The sequence below is a fragment of the Pieris napi genome, chromosome 12, assembly GCF_905475465.1.
Source record: "Pieris napi chromosome 12, ilPieNapi1.2, whole genome shotgun sequence".
In the NCBI taxonomy this organism is placed as follows: domain Eukaryota; kingdom Metazoa; phylum Arthropoda; class Insecta; order Lepidoptera; family Pieridae; genus Pieris; species Pieris napi.
Genome location: NC_062245.1, coordinates 9267004 through 9289834, shown reverse-complemented (window position 1 = coordinate 9289834; position 22831 = coordinate 9267004). Strand labels below are relative to the sequence as shown.

The 22831-nt window shown below is 31.2% G+C and overlaps 1 protein-coding gene across 1 annotated transcript in view; it reads right to left on the bottom strand.

The window, feature by feature from the left end:
* LOC125054470 overlaps window positions 1-15550 on the bottom strand; it is a 37664-nt gene extending 22114 nt beyond the window's left edge. Inside the window, exon 1 of the mRNA XM_047656392.1 lies at window positions 15276-15550. Coding sequence (XP_047512348.1) covers window positions 15276-15284 — 9 coding nt within the window. The 5' untranslated portion in view covers window positions 15285-15550. The remainder of the gene's footprint in view (window positions 1-15275) is intronic.
* Window positions 15551-22831: the final 7281 nt, after the last annotated feature.

Here is a 22831-nt window from a genome sequence, read left to right as displayed (position 1 = left end):
GAATTGAAAATTCGTCCTTTAATACTAAGAAATTTCCTAAAATACCCTAACAAGGTTTTAATGTCACAAGTCATTGACATGAAAAAAACGCGTCTAAAGTGGGGTCTTCTTAGCATAATTAAACAATTTAAGTCAGCGCTCAACTCTATTTTAAAATAAATTGTTCTGTAAATTCATGCTTTTCAATGTTTATTTACTTTTTATTTAAATTATAATAATGACAGTTCTTTTATTTAATACATTGTTATTCGTTGATTACGTTGATTGATACATTATAGCGTTCCATTAAAAGAAAATATTAAGTCATATTTTAGTGCAATAATATAAAATATAAATTTAGTTGAAACGAATAAACAATAATTGAAATTAATAACAATAAATTTTTTATCGACCTATCCATTTATAAAACTGGTAATAAAAAAACATACAAATAACTTTATTTGACTGCAAATTCTCTTCTAATATAAAATATATTTCTTACTTAAGTTACGGTTTCACATTGCATTTCTCATATATTTCAAAAAGGAAAATAGTATTTTATTAACACACAAATATACAGTATTTACAATATTCTTAACCAACATAGAACAATCATAAAAGTGTTAAAGAAACAACTAACATTTAAACGATATAGATTTCCTTGTGTACTGAAAAAAAAATAAAGAAATATATATAATAATACAAAAGTGATCACAATATAATGTGATAGCAGTGTTGGCTTCAGTGTGTAACATCCCTAAGGTCGTGTGTTTGAATCACGGCTGTGGACGCCTTAAATCTAAAAATATGCCAGGCAAGGAAAGCTGATTACAATTATATCTTTTTTATTACCTTGTAGGTTAAGAAAATAGTTAATACATACAAATTATACGTATGTAGCGTGATTAAATGGTTAAAGAAGTGTTTAATTATTGGTGACTATATCTTTATAAATAATAATGATCAAAGAAACGCAGACAATCTATAGACCTGTAAAGTGTTGAAGCTGGTTTAAAACAAATGATACGTTTAGCTCATTATTGTTTAAAATCTTCAAAAAAATAAAGGGACACATTTCTAATTGATGGTTTGTTTGTAACAACCCGTTTTTAAATAATGTACAAATCGTGAATATAAGAGAAATTTCATAAAATTACTCAATATTTACAGTCCGGGTTGGGGAGGCATTGATTCACATGGCCACTTTTTGTGGTTCCACATGGACTGTCAGACAATCGCCAAGTTTAATATGTAAATCACACACGTTCACTACAAGGTGACGGTGACAAAATACATCGTGACTTGTTCAAATGAATCACTTAACAAGTGGGTGAATACTTTTCTTTTATGACATAAAGGGCATTTAATAATTAATGTATTTGTAAACAAAATAATCGATTAAATTATATAACTATAGAACTGGTACAGTCTGCGGATTATACTGTTAATGTGAATGCACCTCATCTTTTGCAAGTCCTTTCATTGCTAAAGCTCGTGTCCCTAAAAGTTCTTCTTTCAATGTTTTGACAGATTTTTCTCTACACAGAACGCATATAGATTTTTGAAGTTGGCTGAAGTAGTAATTTAAGGCATAATGATATGGATTAGGTAAGAGATAGCATTTTAGTATTAATTCATATAATAAACCAACTGTATACCAACTTATTTAAAAGCTGGCCTTCACTTATCTGTCAACACGGAAACGCGACAAAATTCCACAAAGATTTGGTTATTATCAACTAGTGTTGTACATATTTGTAACTAAACATATTTCAATTACGTTAGTGAAATTAAATAAAACGTAATTTCCTTTAAATTACTTCCACCAAATAGAAAATTCTTTAATAACAGAGTTCGTATGATTTAATATGAGTAGCACTCTGTAATACAAGGGTTTTAAAATCAAGGATTTAATTTTAAAAAGATTAATGCAACATGAAGCTTATGAGAAGATAAGATATCCCGCAGAGATACAAAAGAAAAATCTTTATGACATTTATTACACACATACTTAAGGCTTTGCAAGAATTAATACTAAAGTTAAATATTTTAAGCTGTCGAAATATATGGTGGCTATATTCGTATCAATAAGCTTTGAAGTTAGAATTTGATTTTTATTGCAAAAGTGTAAAAAACTTTGTATGTTACAGCTCAAATGACATTCATTTTCGAATAGTATTCGTATAGTTTTAAGATGTTGGTACTAATGTTGGTTTATTACATCGAGTTCGTGTACATATGATACTTGATACGTAAACTACTACGAAAAAACTTTTTGAATGAACTTAAAATAATTAGCAAAATTTTCAATGTATACCTATAACGACGTGTTTTATTAATTATATACCAATAAGTATCGACAGAGCAGTGTTAGCCTAGTGGCTTCAGTGACTCTCATCCCTGAGGTCGTAGGTTCGAGCCCCGGCTATGCACCAATGGACTTTCTTTATATGTGTGAACGGTTAACGGTCGACGGCTTGTGTCAGTCACAGGAGGCTGATCACATACTTGCCTATTAAATTGACAAAATGATCATGAAACAGATTCAGAAATCTGAGGCCCAGAACTAAAAAGGTTGTAGCGCCACTGATTTATTTTTATAAGTATCGACAGCAACATTGAAGCGTAGGCTTACGTAATTAGTAACTTACACTCAATAAATCAATACAAGATCACGATAAGCCTTAAACTTTCATACAAAGGGCAATAAATAAAAAATAGGTACAATTAAAATTTATTACACATCATTGTTTCTCAGACCTTTCTTTAAATATCAAACCCACCGGATTGAATTAATCCCTTACAAGCGATCAGGCAGCAAAAAGTAGCCACACCACGTATAAATTGTACGCGAAATAAACATATACAACAATGGACCTTAACATATATAAAACAAAGGTTAAATTATAATAAATAACAAGCGTGGATGAAGCGGTAAATCTTCCGTTGACGCAGATAAGATTCAATTTTTGCAAATAAGTAGTTTTTGACGCGATCGAACAAAACCGGGTATCGTTTGTAAGTAGTTATCGGTTTGGAATGTCTGGTATCGTCTTGGAATCGGTAAAGTCATAAATCTTTTTGTAAATTGTCTTTTTATTCAATAGCCATTTAACAAGTGCATGTACATCAGAAACAAGTACAGAAATTATGATTTTAAAACTTATTTTTAATAAATTTGCCTTTTTTTCCGCCTGTTCCTTAATAGTAATTTCACTTAAATGTAATCATTCTATCGCATATTTTTCGTTTGTTTCATGATATCTAAAAGGTAAAACCTTATTATTTCGACAACAATTGATGCCAAGAACTCCTTTAAACATAATTTGCCATTTTTATGAATACGATCTTGGGATGGTTTGCCTTTTTAACCAGTGCCGTAACTAACAATATAAGAAATATATCTCTATCATCAAATGTAGACTTAGACAGATACTATTCAATAATAAATAACAAGCTCATTAGTTGTAATTATTTTCAAATGCCACGAAAATCGTGACCCATTTTTATTACGTTACTAATGACAGCAATAAGCTACTGATATTTGGTATATAATTGAATGACATGCATCACTTTTCAATTGGATAAGCCATATAACTTTATGACGTCTATAAAATACTAAAATGCTAAAATAATTTAACGAATGCAAGTATACAAATCGAAAGATTTATGGAACTAAATGCAATTTGGAAAATGTATGTTAAACGAAACGTATGAAAAACGTATCACTAGGGGAATGAAGAGAGATAGTCCACGAAATATATTAAACATCTCACTATATATCACTTGAAACGTTAATTAAAATTTAGATCAGATACCTGAATTCAACACAAAACATGAAAATATGGCGTTTCATTTGATTATAGTAGTAGAATAGTGAATGATAAGATTAAGATTTAAGTTGAGGCCTGGTAGATAGAACCGGTGACCCCAGGGACCAAACTTTTAAAATTTGTTTTAATTTTCTATTGAAATGGTTATAATTTCTAAATGATCAGTCTCCTGAAATACATTTTTCTCTTCATGTTCTACACGCGAGAACTGGAATATATGTTTTATGAAAAACAGTTGTTGCCGATAAATATTATTAGATATTAAACGAACCCACATATTAAATTACACATGAAATTCAAAACCATTCGGTTTCACTCCGAACTTGTTATTAAAAATCCCTTTATAGTAAATTGTGTATCACTTATCTTTTTAAAATTGAACACCTTTAAATTATATGTAGCTATAAAGATTTCCGTGTAAACTTCGGTGTATCAATTTAAAAGGGTCTTGGTAATATCAATAATTTTCGTAAACTGCTCAATGCTTGGAACTCCAAAGTCGCACAAGCTAATATGTTGAAAATTCATGAGTTTTAAGTACATATATTTTGTTTACAATAGTACCTTTGACATAATCTAATAAAACATTTCTCTTTATCTAATTTAAAAAAAACATAGGGTACAAAAACATGTAAAGCAGCGTAAAATAGCAAAAAAATACGAGACTAAAAATAAGACACTTTTGTTTGTTCAAGCGATTCTAAGCCATGAGATGAAAAGAAAAGCCAAAGAAAACGAAGTATACGCCCATATCCGGTACATTAAAATAATATTTTAATTAGCAATTTATGACTCCAGTTTTTAAAAGGAGTCGTCTATTAACGAAATAAACGTTCTATTTTTTAATTACTTTATTGTTTTTATATATCATTGAAAATATGTTTACATAAAACAATAATACGAACTAACTAAACACAATGTTTACAATATTATGCAACTTTATAATCTCTCAATAATTATTTAGTACCGAAACAAAATATAACGATCGTTTTATGAATGTGATGGAGACCTCCGCGAAGATATCCATTGATATACGGACGTTTTTAACGAAAAGGTCCGACTCTTGAACTTTAAGTGTTTATGTTTGAGATATCACTGATGTCTTTTTAAAACACCGCATTACTCTTTATTCTTAAGTATTTACTGTATTAAGCACAGGTCATTGAGGAAATATAATTTAAAGGTGTGTATATAACTCATCGTCCAAGCAATTGTATACCAACTAATTTTGAAGTATTTAAAAGGTACACACTGTTTTTGTAACAAATTTACAAAAATGCAGTGTTATTTAGTTTACTAGAAAATTGATAAAAATGAGGTACAGTATCTTTTTTCTTATTTGCGGTACAAAAGAGTTCAACGCACGTAAAATTTTGTTGTAGATTTTAAGAAGTCACTCTATTAGGTTTCCTGGGTATAAAAATATGATAACTAAAAAATTATATTCTTAAATATTGAGAGTTTATAAAAGAATTTTCAATTGGAAATAGGTTCTTGTCGGCGCCACATTATCATATCAAAGACCCGCTGGTTCATCTTTAACTTGTAATGCAGTGTGTGTTTCCATGTCTTTGTACGGCCTAATCGATATAAGGAATTTGTAACATAGCTAGCATTTTAAAAAGGAGAAAATGACTATTTGGTCTACTAACTATACCTTGGTTTCACGCCTGTCGACAGAGAACTTAACGTTTCAGCATATAATTAACAGGAAATAAATGTTGTTCTTTTTTCAATTTACATTTCTTGTTTAATTGTTTTTGCCTACTGTGTTAGTTTTTACGGTGTGTATTTGGATTGTATTAGTGAGTCCTGCCTCCAGTAGCCGCTAAGTTACCCTCGATTTCCTAAAATATCAGAATCAATTTATTAAAAATAATATTGTTTTATCTGTGTAATAAACTCAGGTTCACTGTCCACAGACCATATGAGGTCTGTAGACGGAAAGCTCTACACGCTCACAGTCCACATGTATTCTGCTTGAGGGTACTCTCGAAGTTTTGGAGCTGTAAACGTACGGAGATAGTTGCGTATATGGCGCGGACTCCACAGGAAATATCACTGCGAACCTAAAAAGTGCTGGGACATATGGCAAAACTTTTTTTCTAGTAACATTTAAACCTCAAACTATTTTTCATAAAAACGCAACATGAGGGGTATTTCCACTTTCATGCTTGGACAGTGAACCTTTTAAGTCGCAACTCGTATAATTAATAAAATATAAATGGAACGTTTATGTACGGATAATTTTAAATTGTTCGCTGTATCTTTTGAATTAATCTCTTCACACTTTAAATTAACTTTAACAGATAGGATTTTTGGAGAATTAATACGCAAGCGTAAATATGGTCAGGGCACTAAAATTGGTAAATTAATCTTAATCTGCACTTTTAAATTAAAACTATATACGAGGATGTACAAAGAATCAAACATTGGACTTTAAAGATTTTGGCAAATTATAGAGTAAACAGGACAGTTTAAATATTTGCTTAACTTATGAGCCTTTAAACATAACAACTTTCCTTATAGGTACTTATCTAAAGGAGCAAGTAGGTTAACATCCTGTCTAGGTTTGGTCTTCTTCTTCTATTCAAGTTTGGTTGGCAATAGAACATCATAGCTTCGATTTCCATTCGCTTTGACAATAAAATCATTACCATGGTTTCGTAGGTTCCGCAAAATATATTTTCCTTTAAATTTTAGCTAAGTTTTATTCAATTTGAGATATTAATTGCTGTGCTGTAGGTATACTATGATCAGAGATCACCGATTCATTTTTATCTTTACCGCCCCATAGTTACAAAAAACGTGTGTGCACTTAAATACAAGATGCGGTAAATGTTATACTTCTTTGGCGTAACAAGAAAAAATCTTTTCGAAAATTTTAACTTTCGCCTTATTCTAAGTTTGTAGAAAAAACGACACTAGCAATAGAAAAAATTTACTCTTACCATTTTTCCCTAGCGCACCAAAAGAAGTATAACTTCAATGCTATAACTAACATCACGGTGTCGGTTTTTTAGGACAGTGTGCGCGCGCATCGTAAAAAGTTACTCACATAATTTTTCCCTAACGCGCCAAAAGAACTATAACTTAAGAAAAAAAAAATATCTTTTGCTTTTTACACACCTCTGAAAGAGTTCATATATATTTCTTAGCTGAAAACGAAAAACAATAAAAAAGAAATGTAACGAACAGGAAGTAAAGGGTACTGGGCAGGTGCCGAAATAGCTCGAGCGATAAGAGTGTTCGTAAAAGCTAAATGAAAATGTCACGGCCATCGCGCTCTAACTGGTCCCTACTGGTATTTCATTTGGCACTTATCATTGACTAAATGTAATGTCATAATTAGATTTAATAATTACATACGGGAACACGTAAGCGAGATTTTGTGACTTCATGTTCACCAATTTATGTCGTCTTCCAAAAGCTTTCAAGAGCTTAATTTTTATTATTAATTGTTAACTACAGTTGTCATGTGGAACATGGTGTAATGGTTGAAGCTCCTTCCAAACATTTTTTAGAACAAAGAACTTGGGGATTAAAAAGAGTGGCGGGAAGTCATTGCCAGTTCTTCTCGTCTGTTCTACGCCCTTGATTTGAGAACTGGCAGTAAATGTAAAATTAGAAGCATTTAATATGTATTTCTTGATTGACGTTGATAAGTGTACATTGTGTTACCAAAATGAATAAATTATTTTGAATTTGAATAAAAAGATGGAAAATAATAATGTCTATATATATTTCCACCAATTTGATGTCTTTATGATGCAAAGACCCCACAATATCCAGATAATTATACATATTAATATACAATCATTGATCTTTGTAGTTCTGTAATAAGTATAAGGAAAATAAGCCGAAGATAAACTTGGGAAATGCCAAACCTTAATAACACGTTGTTTCCATCAAGCTGTCAACGCATAACTATCAATCAAAGCACAATTACATTCGCCAAAAGGGGCTTTTTAAGTTTTCTGGGTTCCACGACAAAATAAGTTTCAGTAACTTTAAGTGCAAACTTTACTATAGTAGGTACTAAGTTATCGAATACGTATCTAAATAAAATATTTATACCAAATAAGTTCTCGGCATAAAATTATAGGAAACACCAACCAACAGAGCGTTCTCTAAACATTTTTAGTTATTGACTGTTTAATGTCAAATAATAATTTATACACCTAAATAATAATAACGATTTATTAAATTATGTTTATAAATCGATTGTATGTATTGCGTATATATTTCAAATATTTTAGCAGACCTAAAACCTAAACGGTTCGCTACAGAATCTGACAAAGAAATACTATAATGAGATGTCAATTAGAGCTTATTAAATTAAAACCTTTTTTTATCAAAACGTTCATCGGAGTCAATCAAGTCTATTTTAAATATATAAATATTCATTATAATAGAATAATACGGAACCAAAGACACTTTCTCGGTAAAAGAATGATTAAAATATCCAAAACAGTGACTTCAAATTACGATCTTTATTAACAATTTCGCATCCAAGCTTGCAAGTTTTAAAATGATTCATGGCGTACTTCTGTAAAGTTGATACAATATTAAAATGATCTATTATTATTTTATTCACTAAAAGAAATTCGTTTAGTCGTCTAATACTGTGATTAATAATACTTATTTATTTATTATACGAAATATTATAGCTGAGATCAAAACAATATATAACAACTAAAAATATAGCCAGAGATGGAATACATAATATTTACCTACAACAAGGGTCAACAATAAAAATTATTCAAAACATTTCACTAAGTGATACTTAATTTGGCTGTGTTGTGTGATGGTGCAAAAGTAGGGTAAGTACCTACGCGAAGGTGTGTATGTGGGGTATGCTCATACACCTATTTGCATACACCATACATATACCTAAATTTTAAAGTTTTAATTGACCTGATCACGGGTCGAAATGTTTTGTTTCAATAAATTCTATTAAATACGTTTTAATCTAGTATAATTGAGTGTCCAATAACATGAATTTCTTATAGAAGTAGTATTTCCATTTATCACATGCAACCACTTTATAATCTCAAATTAATTCCAAAATATAAATAAAAAAAAGGGTGCGTGTACTTATGTAGGCGCGTAAGAAGTTATACTTCTTTAGCGTTATTTAAAATTGTTTTTGATTGCATGCAATTAAATTAAATAATCAAACACTGGAAAAGGAGTCATTATAGTCAATAAAGTTCAGTTTACATTTGAAAAATTTAATAAATAAATATTTATTATTATTCTCTTACAGTTAATCCTATTATTATTCGAATGTTGTTTTTAAATTATGTCCAAAGCCGTAGCATCTTCCGTGGGCAACTTCATTCTGTTAATTTTGTGTCACGGTGCGCTCGCATCGTAAAATTTCACTCTCATCAATTTTTCATAACGCGCCTTAAGAAGTATAACTTCAATTAGTAAAAATAATAAGAATTTTGTGACGTGACGTGAAACCACACAAACTACTAGCATTAACACCATGAACACTTAATAGATTTTCATATCATAAAGATAGCATTCACTTAAATAAAATGTTTGCAATATTGACACCCGCGTCTACAATGCACAAAATGCTTTTCCCACTCACATTTATGGTTAGATATCAATACGTTAATTCTTTTACGTTGAAACGATTCCATGTTTAATTGAAAACAATTGAAGCCACTGATTTGTTCGAAATGACAGCAATGCGGTGGTATTTCATGTCACACCTTTCCCTCTAATTTGTAAGTATTTAAACGTATAAAGTCGACACATAAAGTTGTCAAGTGAGTGTGGTAATTAACGTTTTTTGTCTTACGTTTTGGTAATTAAAATATCGATTAAGATTTTTGCGGTGCAGACAAAAGCCACACGAAAAAGGTTATAATTTTAATGCTCATGAGTAGGTGCTTTAAACAGTTTAAACGATTTTAAGTATATGTAATTATCGCTTACCTCACTAAGTACTCTAATAAATAAAATCATAAAGATCAAAACAATTAAATAAGAATAAATTATATTTATTGGACATTTATTATGACAACTTCTCTGGTGATATAAGAAAAGCAACAAAATTGCATGGTACAAGACCCATTTAAAAATGGTATATGTAACGCAAGACGTAACTGGGGTCATATTACTTTTAAGTACATTTTAATTAACTTATAATTAAGTTGTAAGCGGTCTCTCAAGTCGTCCACGTGGTATATATTTTATATTCGGGATACTATATAATATAGGTGCGGCACTAACATAAAACGAGTTAAATCTGAAAAAGCCTAGAGAAAGGTTAAAGGAAGATGAAATTGAGATGTAATTATAATATAATACAGGTCTACAATCTACATCCCGATCAATCCTTTCACATTTAATTATTAATCATCAAGTTTTTTGATGCAAATCTGTTTTTATCATTAACAGACATTCTATAAAAGATTACTTCCTGCAAGAATTGTATCCGACCACCCTAATCTTTACAAATCAGGGCGAAATGACCCTTTGCTGTGCCAAGGTCCTTTCCACATCATTCGTGGCCATTGAGGCTGATCGCGTGGTGGGTTGCGGACAAGGCTACGCTGTTATTGTGTCCTCCGGTGGCGATTGCTGGTGGCGCCGTGGGGTTTTAGTGGGTAAATACCAACTAGCAGCGATTCCAACATAACCTTTCACCACGAGGCAACCGTGCCGCGGGAGGGTATGCGTTACGCATTTCCCCACGTTTAAAATAAATATGAGTTCAGCAGTAATATTTATAAAGGATGGTAATACTAATATAGTGGAGATTTGTAAACCTATATTACCTACTAGCGGCCCATCCTGGTTTCGCTCGGGGATCATTTTTTTTTGTAGATATTGGTATGTTCTTTAATATTGTGGAACATTTTTTTGTTCTATCATCAATAGTATTCGCAGCGCATGCAATGAAAGATGATTTATAGACATTTTTTTTACACTTTTGGTAACATTATTGTAGTTTTAATGCGGTCCTTATTTTTATTGCAATAAAACATATTAATCAGTGATAATGTTGCATTCGAATCGTGAAAGAATTTTTAAAATCGGTCCAGTTCTTTTTGAGCCAATTCGTTAGAAACATACTTACATACAAATCTTTCCTCTTTAAATTATAAGTATAGACTCAGGAATGTAAAAAACTACAATATTCTCCAATAGAATGGCTTTATCATTTTTCTCAAAGTTACAGGTGTATACACAATTTACACGTTTAGTAAATTTATTACAAGAAGTAGATATATGGAGTGATTACAGCAGTAAATTTATTATTCCAAAAAATAATATTCTTTAAAATATTAATTAATACATATAAAATATATTGTTTAACCTTTACCCACGAATTGATATAACAATCAAAACGAGAACAAAAATTCTATTGCCGCCTTAAACCTAAATAAAATACATTAATAATGAAGCTTCGAAAAGGGGCTATCGACCTATTTCCTTTTTCTTGTTAGGGGTTTTTTAGTCTCAAGTTATTTCATGTTAATACAAAAGTGTCCTGAATAAATCTGTCTCTATCAGAAAACAGAGAAGCATTTTTGGAACATTTTACCCACGCGACCTCATTCGAAACGGGAAACAAGCAATTGTATCACTAGTTGTAGTCTGTCTACTAGAATAATCTAGCTTTCTATTGAAATAATTTTCAGGGTTACAAACTTTACATCCGTTTCGTGTAAATAAATCTAGGAAAGGTATAATACTCAGTAATCGTAAACGTATTTTGACTCTAAAATTGCTCGATAGATATTTATTACAATTCTCAGAAAGCAAGAATTCCCAGTCATTGTTGCCGCCCTGTCTCGTAAGTTGAACGGTGATACCATCTCCAAAGAATTTCACTCAAAACATCTTATCTTATTATCATTGTGGATGAGTTTATGTGCTCTGAAATAGGGAGAAATTTCGCAAGTATTTTCAGAGCTGTTTTATGCTTTAAGCTAAAAGATTGTTTTGCAGAATCCGTGTAAATTTATTTATATTTTTATAAGTTTTAAGTAAATAGAAATACATTAAAAAAGCTACAAAATAAAACCTATTATTACTAGCCGTTGGTTCTCGATATACGTTTGTGTCGTCTATCAGAAGGTGCTGGTATGAATTTTTATTACATGTCAGATAAATTACAACATGCTCTTTAAATACGCTTACACACAATCTTTAAAATGCGCTACTTTATATGTTTCTTACTTGTCTTTTTTATATCTTTTGACCAGACCGAATGGCTCCAAAATAAGTTATGAAAGTAATTTTAATACTTATTAATTTAGAAAGCACGTGAAAAGATACAAAAATCTTTGGCTGAGACCACTAAAGGGTTTTAAAGGTATCATTACTATGTAAGTCTTTGTCACTTAATTGCCCCTTTTTTCACTTAATTACACAAAATACCTGTAAAAAAGAACACGCTACACACACTCGTGAACACACAAATATAAAGTTATTATTAATATTGTCCTTGGTTTTTGATACAATATGTCAAACGTGAAATTATTACATTATTTACATATCGAAGTTTCTATGACGTAATGTGTTTACACGTTTTATACACCAAATTTTGTCACGTTTATATAGTGGGAACCCTACACCTACAAAATGGTATATCATCATTGAATGAGAGACAAAAAACGCATTTATAAACTTGTCTATGTGATCAGCCTAAAGGCATGCCATAGAGTAGGTTGTATATTGAATCTGCCCTTTAATGACAATGAAAAATACTCTTTCGTGTATTTGCATATTTAATCAACGATTTAAATAGAATGGCTACATATTATCGCTATTCATTTCTGATCTACAGTTTATAAACATGCTCAGTCGACGCGGTCAAAAATCCACATTTATTTTGATTTATTGAAAAACGTTTGGGTTGGTTTTACCTTTTTTTTATAGACACACGGGCAGCAGGCTCACCTGATGTTAAGTGATACTGCCGCCCATGGACACTCTCAATGCCAGAGGGCTCGCGAGTGCGTTGCCGGCCTTTTAAGAATTGGTACGCTCTTTTCTTGAAGGACCCTAAGTCGAATTGGTTCAAGTTGGCAGCTGCTTCCACAAAGTGGTGGTGCGCGGCAAAAACTGCCTTGAAAAACGCTCAGTTGTGGAACGGCGGACGTCGAGGCGATACGGGTGGAATTTCGTATTCTGCCTCGACGTCCGATGATGAAACTGAGCTGCAGGTAATAATCCGAACAACTCCTCTGAACACTCTCCATGGTAAATGCGGTAGAAGATGCAGAGTGACTCCACATCTCTACGCAACGCCAAAGGATCAAGCCGCTCGGCTGTGGCTTTAAGGAGAGTGTCTTCGAAAAGAGGGGTAGCGACAAAGGGTGTTTTTTTACCTTATAAATACCCATTTGCATTGCAATACACAGCCATGTTTAGTTATACGGAAATAGATCGTCTTCCATCGTTTTCGTTATAAATCCTCCGGAGGTTTATTAGGCCCAAGTTGTGTCAACGACTTAATTTATAGATAGATATGTCATGGCGTGTGTACATATAGTGATGGACATATAAATCACAGTACTAGCTACCAGTTGTTTGTTTTCGTTGCAAGTCTAAGAAACAAGTCGTTTTGAAATGTCCTCTCTTGGAAAGTATCCAAGTGAAGCCATAAATATTTTAAGTAGTCTTAATAAGTTAACTTTATAACAAAACTTTTAAGACTGTTAATAATATGTATAAATTAAGTTGTACGAATAAAATGTATTAATATCAGCGGCTTCTAAAATACAGAAGCCATTAATAAATAATAATAAACGAACTATTCAATTAACAATATCGCTAATAAATCTTATAAAGCGAAAAAGTAACTAACTTTAAAGAGTAATATGAACCAGGCAATCATCTCTTATCAATAAAGTACCTATAATGTATACATATTAAATAAAACTTGATTTTATGATTTTCATTTAAATGTTAAAGACACTGTGTCGCTTTTTGTAAGTAAATGTTCACGCAAACATTATTGGAGTCGATAATTAAACTACGTTTAAGCAATTTATAAAAACAGATTTTTATTATTATAAATTTATTCCGTTGAGCATCTTTATGAGCTCTCTGCTGGCGAATTTCATTATAAGGTTTTATTTTATTTTTATTTTATATAATATACGTGAAAAACATAGATATTAAGTATATGTCACCGTAAAATTGTAAACACCGTTAGATAGTAATCAATCTCGCGAGATTGTAAACTGTCGAAAGATTGTGAACCTCAACGAACTGTTGGTTTCACTATGGATAGATTACAATCTACCGAATAATAATACGTTAAATTGTAAGCAGTACGTTGAGTTCACAATCATTCGACAGTTTACAATCTCGCGAGATAGATTACAATCTAACAGTGTTACAATTTCACGGTGACATATATACGTACGTCGTACACATAAGCCTAAATGAGAAGGCAAAAAGCTGTTATTCATACTCCTCTGGCGAAGTCGTAATAATTAAGTAATATATTAAATGACATAGCAAAAAGATTTCTTATCAAAAGCTTATTACCTTCAGGATTGCTTTATATATCATTGATCATGTTTTTATAATAAGTATTAATGCATAGTCCACCTGTCGTTGCGCTCATCGCGCCAACCAAGATCATAACGTCTTTTTTTAATTGGAAATGTCAGCAGATATAGTTCTACCGGTTTTGGTTTAAAACATTGTTTTTTTAGTTCATTAGCTTCAACAAATATGCGAGCTTATTATTTTTACAGTCTCAGAAATCTCTATAAGCCTTAGTTTAGCGAATGAGTCAAGTTTGTTAAGCAATTATCACTTATTTACAAAGCCGGTACTTTGTCTTAAAAGATTTTTAGTATTCAATATTATTCGAACTTAAATGAGTTTATCGGATAGCCTTGAACTTGATCTTTGTGTTTAGGTAAACATTTGTATGGAATTTAAAAAGCGTAGGAATAATTAAGGTTTTTTCATTAGCTGGAACTAGTTTTGAAGATAGCTCGATTATAAATAAATCAAATAAAAATTGGACAATATTATTGAAAAGATTTGAGTTGATTGGCCGTAAGGTTCTCGAAATTGGAGAATGGCACTTGGTTGACCACTTTGAATATTAAATAGAATGTAAATACTTTTTGAATAAATATTCAAAATGTGTAGAACTGCACATAACGAACTTTCAACGAATGAAACAGGCACAATCGATTATCGACATGTTGATTTTTTAGAATCATTATAGTCAAGTCAAGTCGAGTCAAAAATCATTTTTTCATATAGGTAACACAATGTACACTTATAACGTCAAAAAAGAATTATATTATACATTAAATGCTTTTAATTTTACATTTACTGCCAGTTCTCAAATCAAGCGCGTAGAACTGAAGAGAAGAACTGGCAATAAAGTATATATTATATAATGATTTAAAAGATGTTTTTCTTATCAACACGTTAACTGAAAGCGCCTGAAAAACTTACCTTCATCATTCCAAGTAAACCTCTTCCGTGAAACACCAAAGATCCTAGAGCACGTGAGTCACAGAGTGTTTATTGCACCGATTAAAAAAACCAAAACTGTTCTAAATTCAATAAACGCACGTAACCGCAGAAATGTGTCAGTGGCGTGCGTCGTACGGCCTAGGGCGAGTCGCGCGTAGCGAATGCTAATAGCAAAATTGAAATGTATTCAGGATTTTTGGAGCAGGCGGTTTATACAGCGCCGCGGTACATCCGAGACTGATAGGCGAAGACCCAGGACATCGACTTTATAAAACTTTGTCCACAACAATACGACTAACTGTATCTTCGGTGATGTACCGATTGAGCCGAACATGATCGAATTGATGTGTTCATTAACCTGGTTTTTTAGACATTCTTGATGTGTTATTGACAACGTGTGAATAGATTACGTAGGCAGAATTCGTCATAGTTAAGCGAATTTTAATTAAATTCACATATGTGTTTAAAGGAAGACAATAACCTTAAGGACAATAAGTAAATGAAAATGACGAAATACAATCAAAATGTTAATGTGATAAACGCTTTTAAATAAACCTTTCACATCTATTGTATTTTAATGATGCCAAAGTTCAATAAAATTTAATATAACTAACTAATTTAATTTAATATAATAACTACAATCGTCATATTTTGAACATAGTAACTAATTACCATGCCACAAGGATCGTCTAACGAAATCAATGAGAACATACTTGACTATTAATCTATATGATCTTATCGTCTATACATTTAATTATCTCAGTAATACAAGACCAATCAATAGAAATGAGAAATATTGTTATTTAATACTAATTAGTGCATTTTAGAGTCGGTCAGTTAGTCAAGTTAATTAGTAACTAAGAATATATTAAAAACTTAATCGTTGCAAATACATATAACAATTAATAAATACTGCGCCTTCTAATCGTAAAATTTTACACGATTAGCTAAAATCTATTCAAGATATACCTGTCCTTGTTTTCTATGGAATATATTATTTATCGGCATACATAATTTCGTATTTTGTGTCCACAGTGTGAAAAATTTGTCCCAAAACACTCGCCAACAAATTTCATTATACAATTATGCACACTTTCGTAAGAGACAAGTTACAAGATTTTAAACTTTTGACTGTATAATTAGCTAAAGTGTACCTAAGTTGTCTTTAAAATAGAAAAGGCTCAAATCTACTAACTTTTGTAAGGATTTCTATTTAATCATTATCGGTACATATCTCTATATTTCTCAGTACCTCTATAATACCAATGTTTTGTAATGTACAACACTGTAGATTTTAAACACATTGATATTTGCATTTTCTTTTATATTTTTACTTTATTTAAGCACTTTTACTAGGTAATTGAAAGAATTTGCCCTAGATCCTCTTTACTATAATAATTGTCGCATTAGTAAGAATTTTTTAATATTCATTTGTGTCTGTCTTTAATTATTTGTATACTACATACCTATGCGAAACCAAATAACAATTGTAATAATATCCCACACCTTCCTTTTTATACAAAATACATAGTCACGAATTAAGGATCAGAAGCATCGACAAGCAATCTAATTTTAATAACTAAAAAAGGTCAATTTTAATTCACGATAAACGGCTTTAGATCATAAAGATTAATTGATAAGTAATAAAATAGTAACAAATATAAATTGCCGAGTGAAAAACTTAACATCAATACGAAGAGGCCATAAATTGTGTAATAAAGCGATACGTTTAGAACAAAGTATGCGCAAATAAAAAGCATAGCCGTGTCCTTAATTGATGCATATTTGTAGACACATTATCAAAGATTATTTTCTTAGTAGTTTTTTTATTTTTTAGTAGTTCAATACTGGAAATTATAAGTTGTAGATTTCAAATTTGAATCGCATATAATACACATTTTCCGTCATAACAACAATTATAGACTTCATCGTATAATTAAGAAAAGTGTACTCTACAACCCTTGGTTTTTAATTTTTGTTTATTGTGCAGGCAGCGTTCGAACGCACGACCACAGGGTTTCAGAGTCGCGCAACTAGGTTAGTCATGTTAGCCAATGCACTAACACTAGTCTTGAAAAAAATATTTAGTACTTTTTCAGTGTAACAAAACGTGTGGAACATGATCCCGGAGCACGACACATACTAAATACTAAAATCACTAAAACTAACGTACAATTGAGGACAAATTATTCATGAAAAATTACTCTACATATTAAATTTTTGTTTTTACCCCAGCAATATGCTCGTGGGAGATACCAAAACGACGCGACCTTTATAACTTATAATTAAATATCTTTAAGTATGGAAGCTTTTACCGAAAGCCAATAATATACTTTACTAAAAGTTCAACATAAACTATTTAACAATGACAATTAAATAGTAGATATTATAATATTCAATTAATAATAATGAAAAAATCTTTAAATTCCTGTAAATTATTGTTAATTCATACTTATAAAATATCAGTTATCTCCCCAGTCTTAAGAGATTATATAATAGGCGAAATATATATACAATCTTATTTAAATAGGTTTTAAACCAAATATTTTATTGTAGCCTTTATCGAAAATATTTGTTTTAATCGTTGTAAGTACAATCCAGCATCTGAACATCGTAAATACTGGATAACCCTTGTTATATCTACTAGTTTAAATTCCTTTTACGCTTTTCCAGTGCTGACCTGACTTAAGCTCATTTTAATTCGTGTATATAGAAATTATTACCATAAAACTCAGTCGACTAAAAATCTTTAAATGCACGTTATTTTATCAATAAATTAATCAGGTGTGTAGTTCCGCACAAAACAAGCCAGTAAGGTGTTTGATTATATCGCTATTCGGCAACATAATGCAAGGGTATCTTAAAATGTCACGAGCTAATCAATTTGAATGTTTATCGTTGTGTAGGAGTAAGCGAGTAAAAAATTAAATGTGTTATAAAGATGTTTTGCAAATTGTTTCTTGTAGATAAAATGTTTTACTATTTTATAACCATATAGTAGCTCCTGTATTTGTCTTTTAGAAAACTCTAGAGCCACCACTAGCCATTCCGTTTCTAACGATAGATTAACTAATTATACGCGTAAAAAACAACTCATATACGACTTTCAGTGTCGTTAAGTTAACTATTTTAATATAGAGCGGTGAAAACTTAAGCTGCAATTGGATCTAGGATGAATCTTTAAATGGCTTAACTGTTAACTCTTGTGGCTAACTGTAACGACTCTGTGTGGCCATAATCATCTCAACCATGTGAATGAAACCATCCATTCAAGTTCAAACCCCTCCATTAAAGAGGGAATTTATTGTCAATAAACAGAAAATATTTGAAAACTAAATTGACAAATCAAATAAAATTTATTTTGAATATAGATTTTTCAATATGGCAGAGGCGACACAGTGAGGTAACACAACCGCCTTAGCACGTCTTATATATTTTATTTATTAATATCATACATATTCCATTCACTCCTAACTTGTTTTTAAAATAACAATAAGATGTTCTAACATTATTAATATTTTAGAAGTATGAGATGTTACTTGTAAAAGCTTTTAGCGCATTTTTTGTATATGTACCTAAACTTTACGTGTCCTATTGCAGATGCCTGATTAAATTAGATTCTTGGTATACGTTTGCTATCCCATAAGACTTACAATAATAAAGCATGCATTCTTAACCTTTAAACAATCCCGACAAAATACCTTTCGCTTTAATGTATTTATTACGCGGTGATCCAAACGCGATCGGATCTCATTACGATTTTTGAAGAGCTATAAATATAAAGTGTCTTTTGTATTCGGATTGACGCCTCGACATTACCTTTAACAGCTGTTCGCGTACAATTAGTAGTTTTTACTCGTTATGGGCGACAGTTTCTTACAACAATGATAAATGACTTTGTTTCGGGTTTCAATAACGCATTGATGACTGCCACACTATTCTAGGGGGGCGGGGCATATAGCAAGATACACAGATAATAGGTGGACCTTAAAGACAACTGTATGGAAAGGACCCCAAGAGGAAGAAGAAGAGGTCGCCCAAAAAAGGTGGATAGAAGAAATAGAAGCGGTAGCAGGAAACGAATGGAGAAAGAGAGCCATAGACAGAGTCAGTTGGAAAAAGCTGGAGGAGGCCATTACCCGTGAAGGGGTTCCGATCGGTACTGAAGGAAGCTAGGATATAGGATAACTATATCCTAGCTTCCTTCAGTACCGATAGCGACCTTCAAGCAAAAGAAAAAAAAAAGTAAAATAATCTAAGCTGTATATTATAATTTGTTTTTGTCATGATTGGAAATAAAACGGGCTTTATTATTATTATTATACTATTCTAGGAACCTCTATTGAACTAGGAACGTAAGTTTGTAAGGACTTAGTTATGTTTTACGGGGTGAGTCGGTTTTCCCAAATAAACTGGTTACTTCTAAAAAGTTCACAAACATAACTTTTTAAAGAACCTTGGTCATGAGTTGACTGACCAAACTTGCTGTAAAGCGCGTAAGACGTCGGGAGAGTGAAGTGACGTTTTTTATGAATATGCGGGCTATACCTACACGAGCTTTAATCCAGTAAAGTGATTTTCCTTTAAACTAAGTACATAGAGTATATTTCGCTTATTATAAAGGATGTAGATACTGACAGGTTTAATCGAAATAATTTACGTATTTAATTGCATTACAGAAATCTAGTTATTGACATAACACGTTCTGATACCGACAAAAAGGTTACCAACCATCACTTTTGGATATTTCGTTTTTTGTCGAATCAATTCGTAATTGTAATGATTAAAACTAGTCACATTTTTTGTCTAGTTACCCGAAACTTACAAGCTGTATTATGATCAATTTCCAGGTATAACCAATATCTCCATAAAAAAGACAAATGGACATAGTTTAATGTCACGTGACCTAAGCGTCCTAGTTCCTAGACCTAAGTTCTATTAATTTTTATTTTATTAACTCTAAATTCTTTAATCATGTAACTATTTTTTCGCTATCAAGACACAAATTTTACAATCTCTACGACATTAATATATGCAATGGATAAGTTATAACATTTTTAACCCCTAACGTTACCTTTGCATTAAGTAACTTTATTAATAAAGTTATTCGTTTGCCGTTACTCTTTAGAGTATAATCGACGTTTAGTTTCGTAACGCAGCCATATAACTAATATATAAGACTCTTTCGCTTCTTAAAAAGCGTTTTGTACAGTTCAAGTTTATCGGACATTACGCGTTTTTAAATTTGTATCCGAAAAAACATTTAAAGTACCTATTCCATCGATTATACTAAAATAGCCGTTAAATTACTAGGCTTTGGTTGTTTCAAAATAAATAAATGTGACACACACGACATCGATATTTCAGTATGTTTTAAACAATGTCTTATGTATATTTTTAGACCTCCATGGCTACTTTTTGCCACTCCATAAACAATATTAACTTTCCGAGTTAATTACTACTTAATTAACTGTATGAAAGAATGTTTTACGCGTAATTAAGGACGCATAAAAATTCGAGCCGCATATCCTATGGACCATCATAAATTATGAGGACGACAAAAAATATACTACTGGAGACATCTTGCATAAAATTGTGACTGGGTTGATATAAATTGCGTAAGTTTAGATCATCTAGATCAGTGTTGGGCCGTGGGGCCCCACCCCACAAGGGGGGCAATTTCATTGTTGGGTGGGCTTATGTTAGATGTTTTACTTACGGTGTATCGTTAACAAGTTCCTAGTAATTTCTTCCTAAAAAGGAAAAATATCATAGGTATCATTTGTTTCTTTAATATAACGATAATTTTTTTTTTAGTTAAAAGTTATGTTAGTTGAATAGTTGGCATAATAATTTTAGTAAGGCTAAGGTGGGGCATGGTACAAAGAGGTTGGGAACACTGATCTAGATAATACAACGCCATTTTACGAAGTAACTTTTTTATAAAAATAAATGAGACGAATTTTTTAAATATTTCTTATATATAATATTGTCAGGTACGTACAGTACGATGACTTCGGTGGTCTCTGCCTATTACTTAAAAGTGAGATTTATTAAAAGATTGCATCTGGCAGTGTGGGAAAAGTCATCAATTATTAACATTACATATTTCTAATTACAATTATTCAAGTTTGCCGAAAACTTCACGTATTTAAATTTCAATACCAAAGAGATTATTTAAAGCAATACATAATAATGTACTTATCAGATCCAAAAATTTGTTTAGTTTTTTGTAATTTGAATTTTTTTTGTAATGTTTGTTTTGTTTAATAATAGGTTATGATCTCTATATGTATGTCATGTTTGCCTTTAAGTGCTTGTCACATTAAAAATTATATTTTGTGTTTGTTTCTACCAATGTGTCAGTGTGCCGAGCGTTGGCAAGCTTTTTCTCAATAAAAAAAAATTACTCTTTGTTAGGTATGTCAAAAAATTTAAATTACCTACTCGGCATCGAGGCTTCAGTATTAGTAGGAGAGCTGGCACCAATTTTTGGGCAGGTATTTGAGGCAAGCTGAAAACTTGTCACATACCTCTCCTATTATATTCCAACACGGAATTGCAGACCTGGCTGGTGAGTAGCGGGGCTAAATCAACCCCTACATTTTTTAAAATATTAAATTTTTTTCCCCAAAAATATATTTGAGGCAATACGCAATTTATATATGTTGCAGTGTAATACTTAATAAATACGAAAAAAAATAAGCCAGACAATTTAATCGGGGCTTTGACATTGCCAGACGCGTGCAAACATTTTTTGCAAAAAATTATAAAAAATGTTTTTGAGGCAGCTTGAAATTTTAATGGAATGTTATTTATAACTATAAAATTAGATTCCCAAAAAGACAGATCATTTCGGTAGGGCTTTCTACCTGCCAGGTGATCAAACAAATAATGGATGAGTACGGGCCTGTACTACTATAGACAAGCTGTAGTGTGAGAGAGAGCGCATATCGACAGCTGTCTTCGTTCTTGCTTGCCGCGTTACTATTGGCTCTAGCGAGGCCACGTGACTTACAATAACCCATGAGGTTTCTAGTTAGAATTTCGGAGTAAAAAATACAAAAAATTCAGAATTTGTACTAAATACATTTTGCATAAAAGTGATTGTATTGATTTATGGACGTTGAAGGGACATAATTTTGTGATTTCTTTTTTATCTTAAAAAAATAGTTATTTTACCAATTTTAATGCTAATTTAAACGTAATGAATTGTTTAAATATTTGATATTTCCGTAAAAATATTTATTTTTTGAAAAGAATGTAAAAAAAAAAATATTTTTCAACAATTTTTGTTCCAAAAATTTTTGCACAGAATTCATACTGTTGCCCCTACATTCAAAACTAAAAATTGTTTCTCTGACATTATTCCAAGTCAAAATTTATACGGAAATTTAAAACCTTTTTCATCTTAAAATTAACAAGGGTTACGTATAAAAAACCAATGATTAAAATATAAAATCGCAAAACTACATTTATAATAATATAATATTTCTTCAGTGTTACAATTATTTAAGTATAAAAAAATTAGAAAT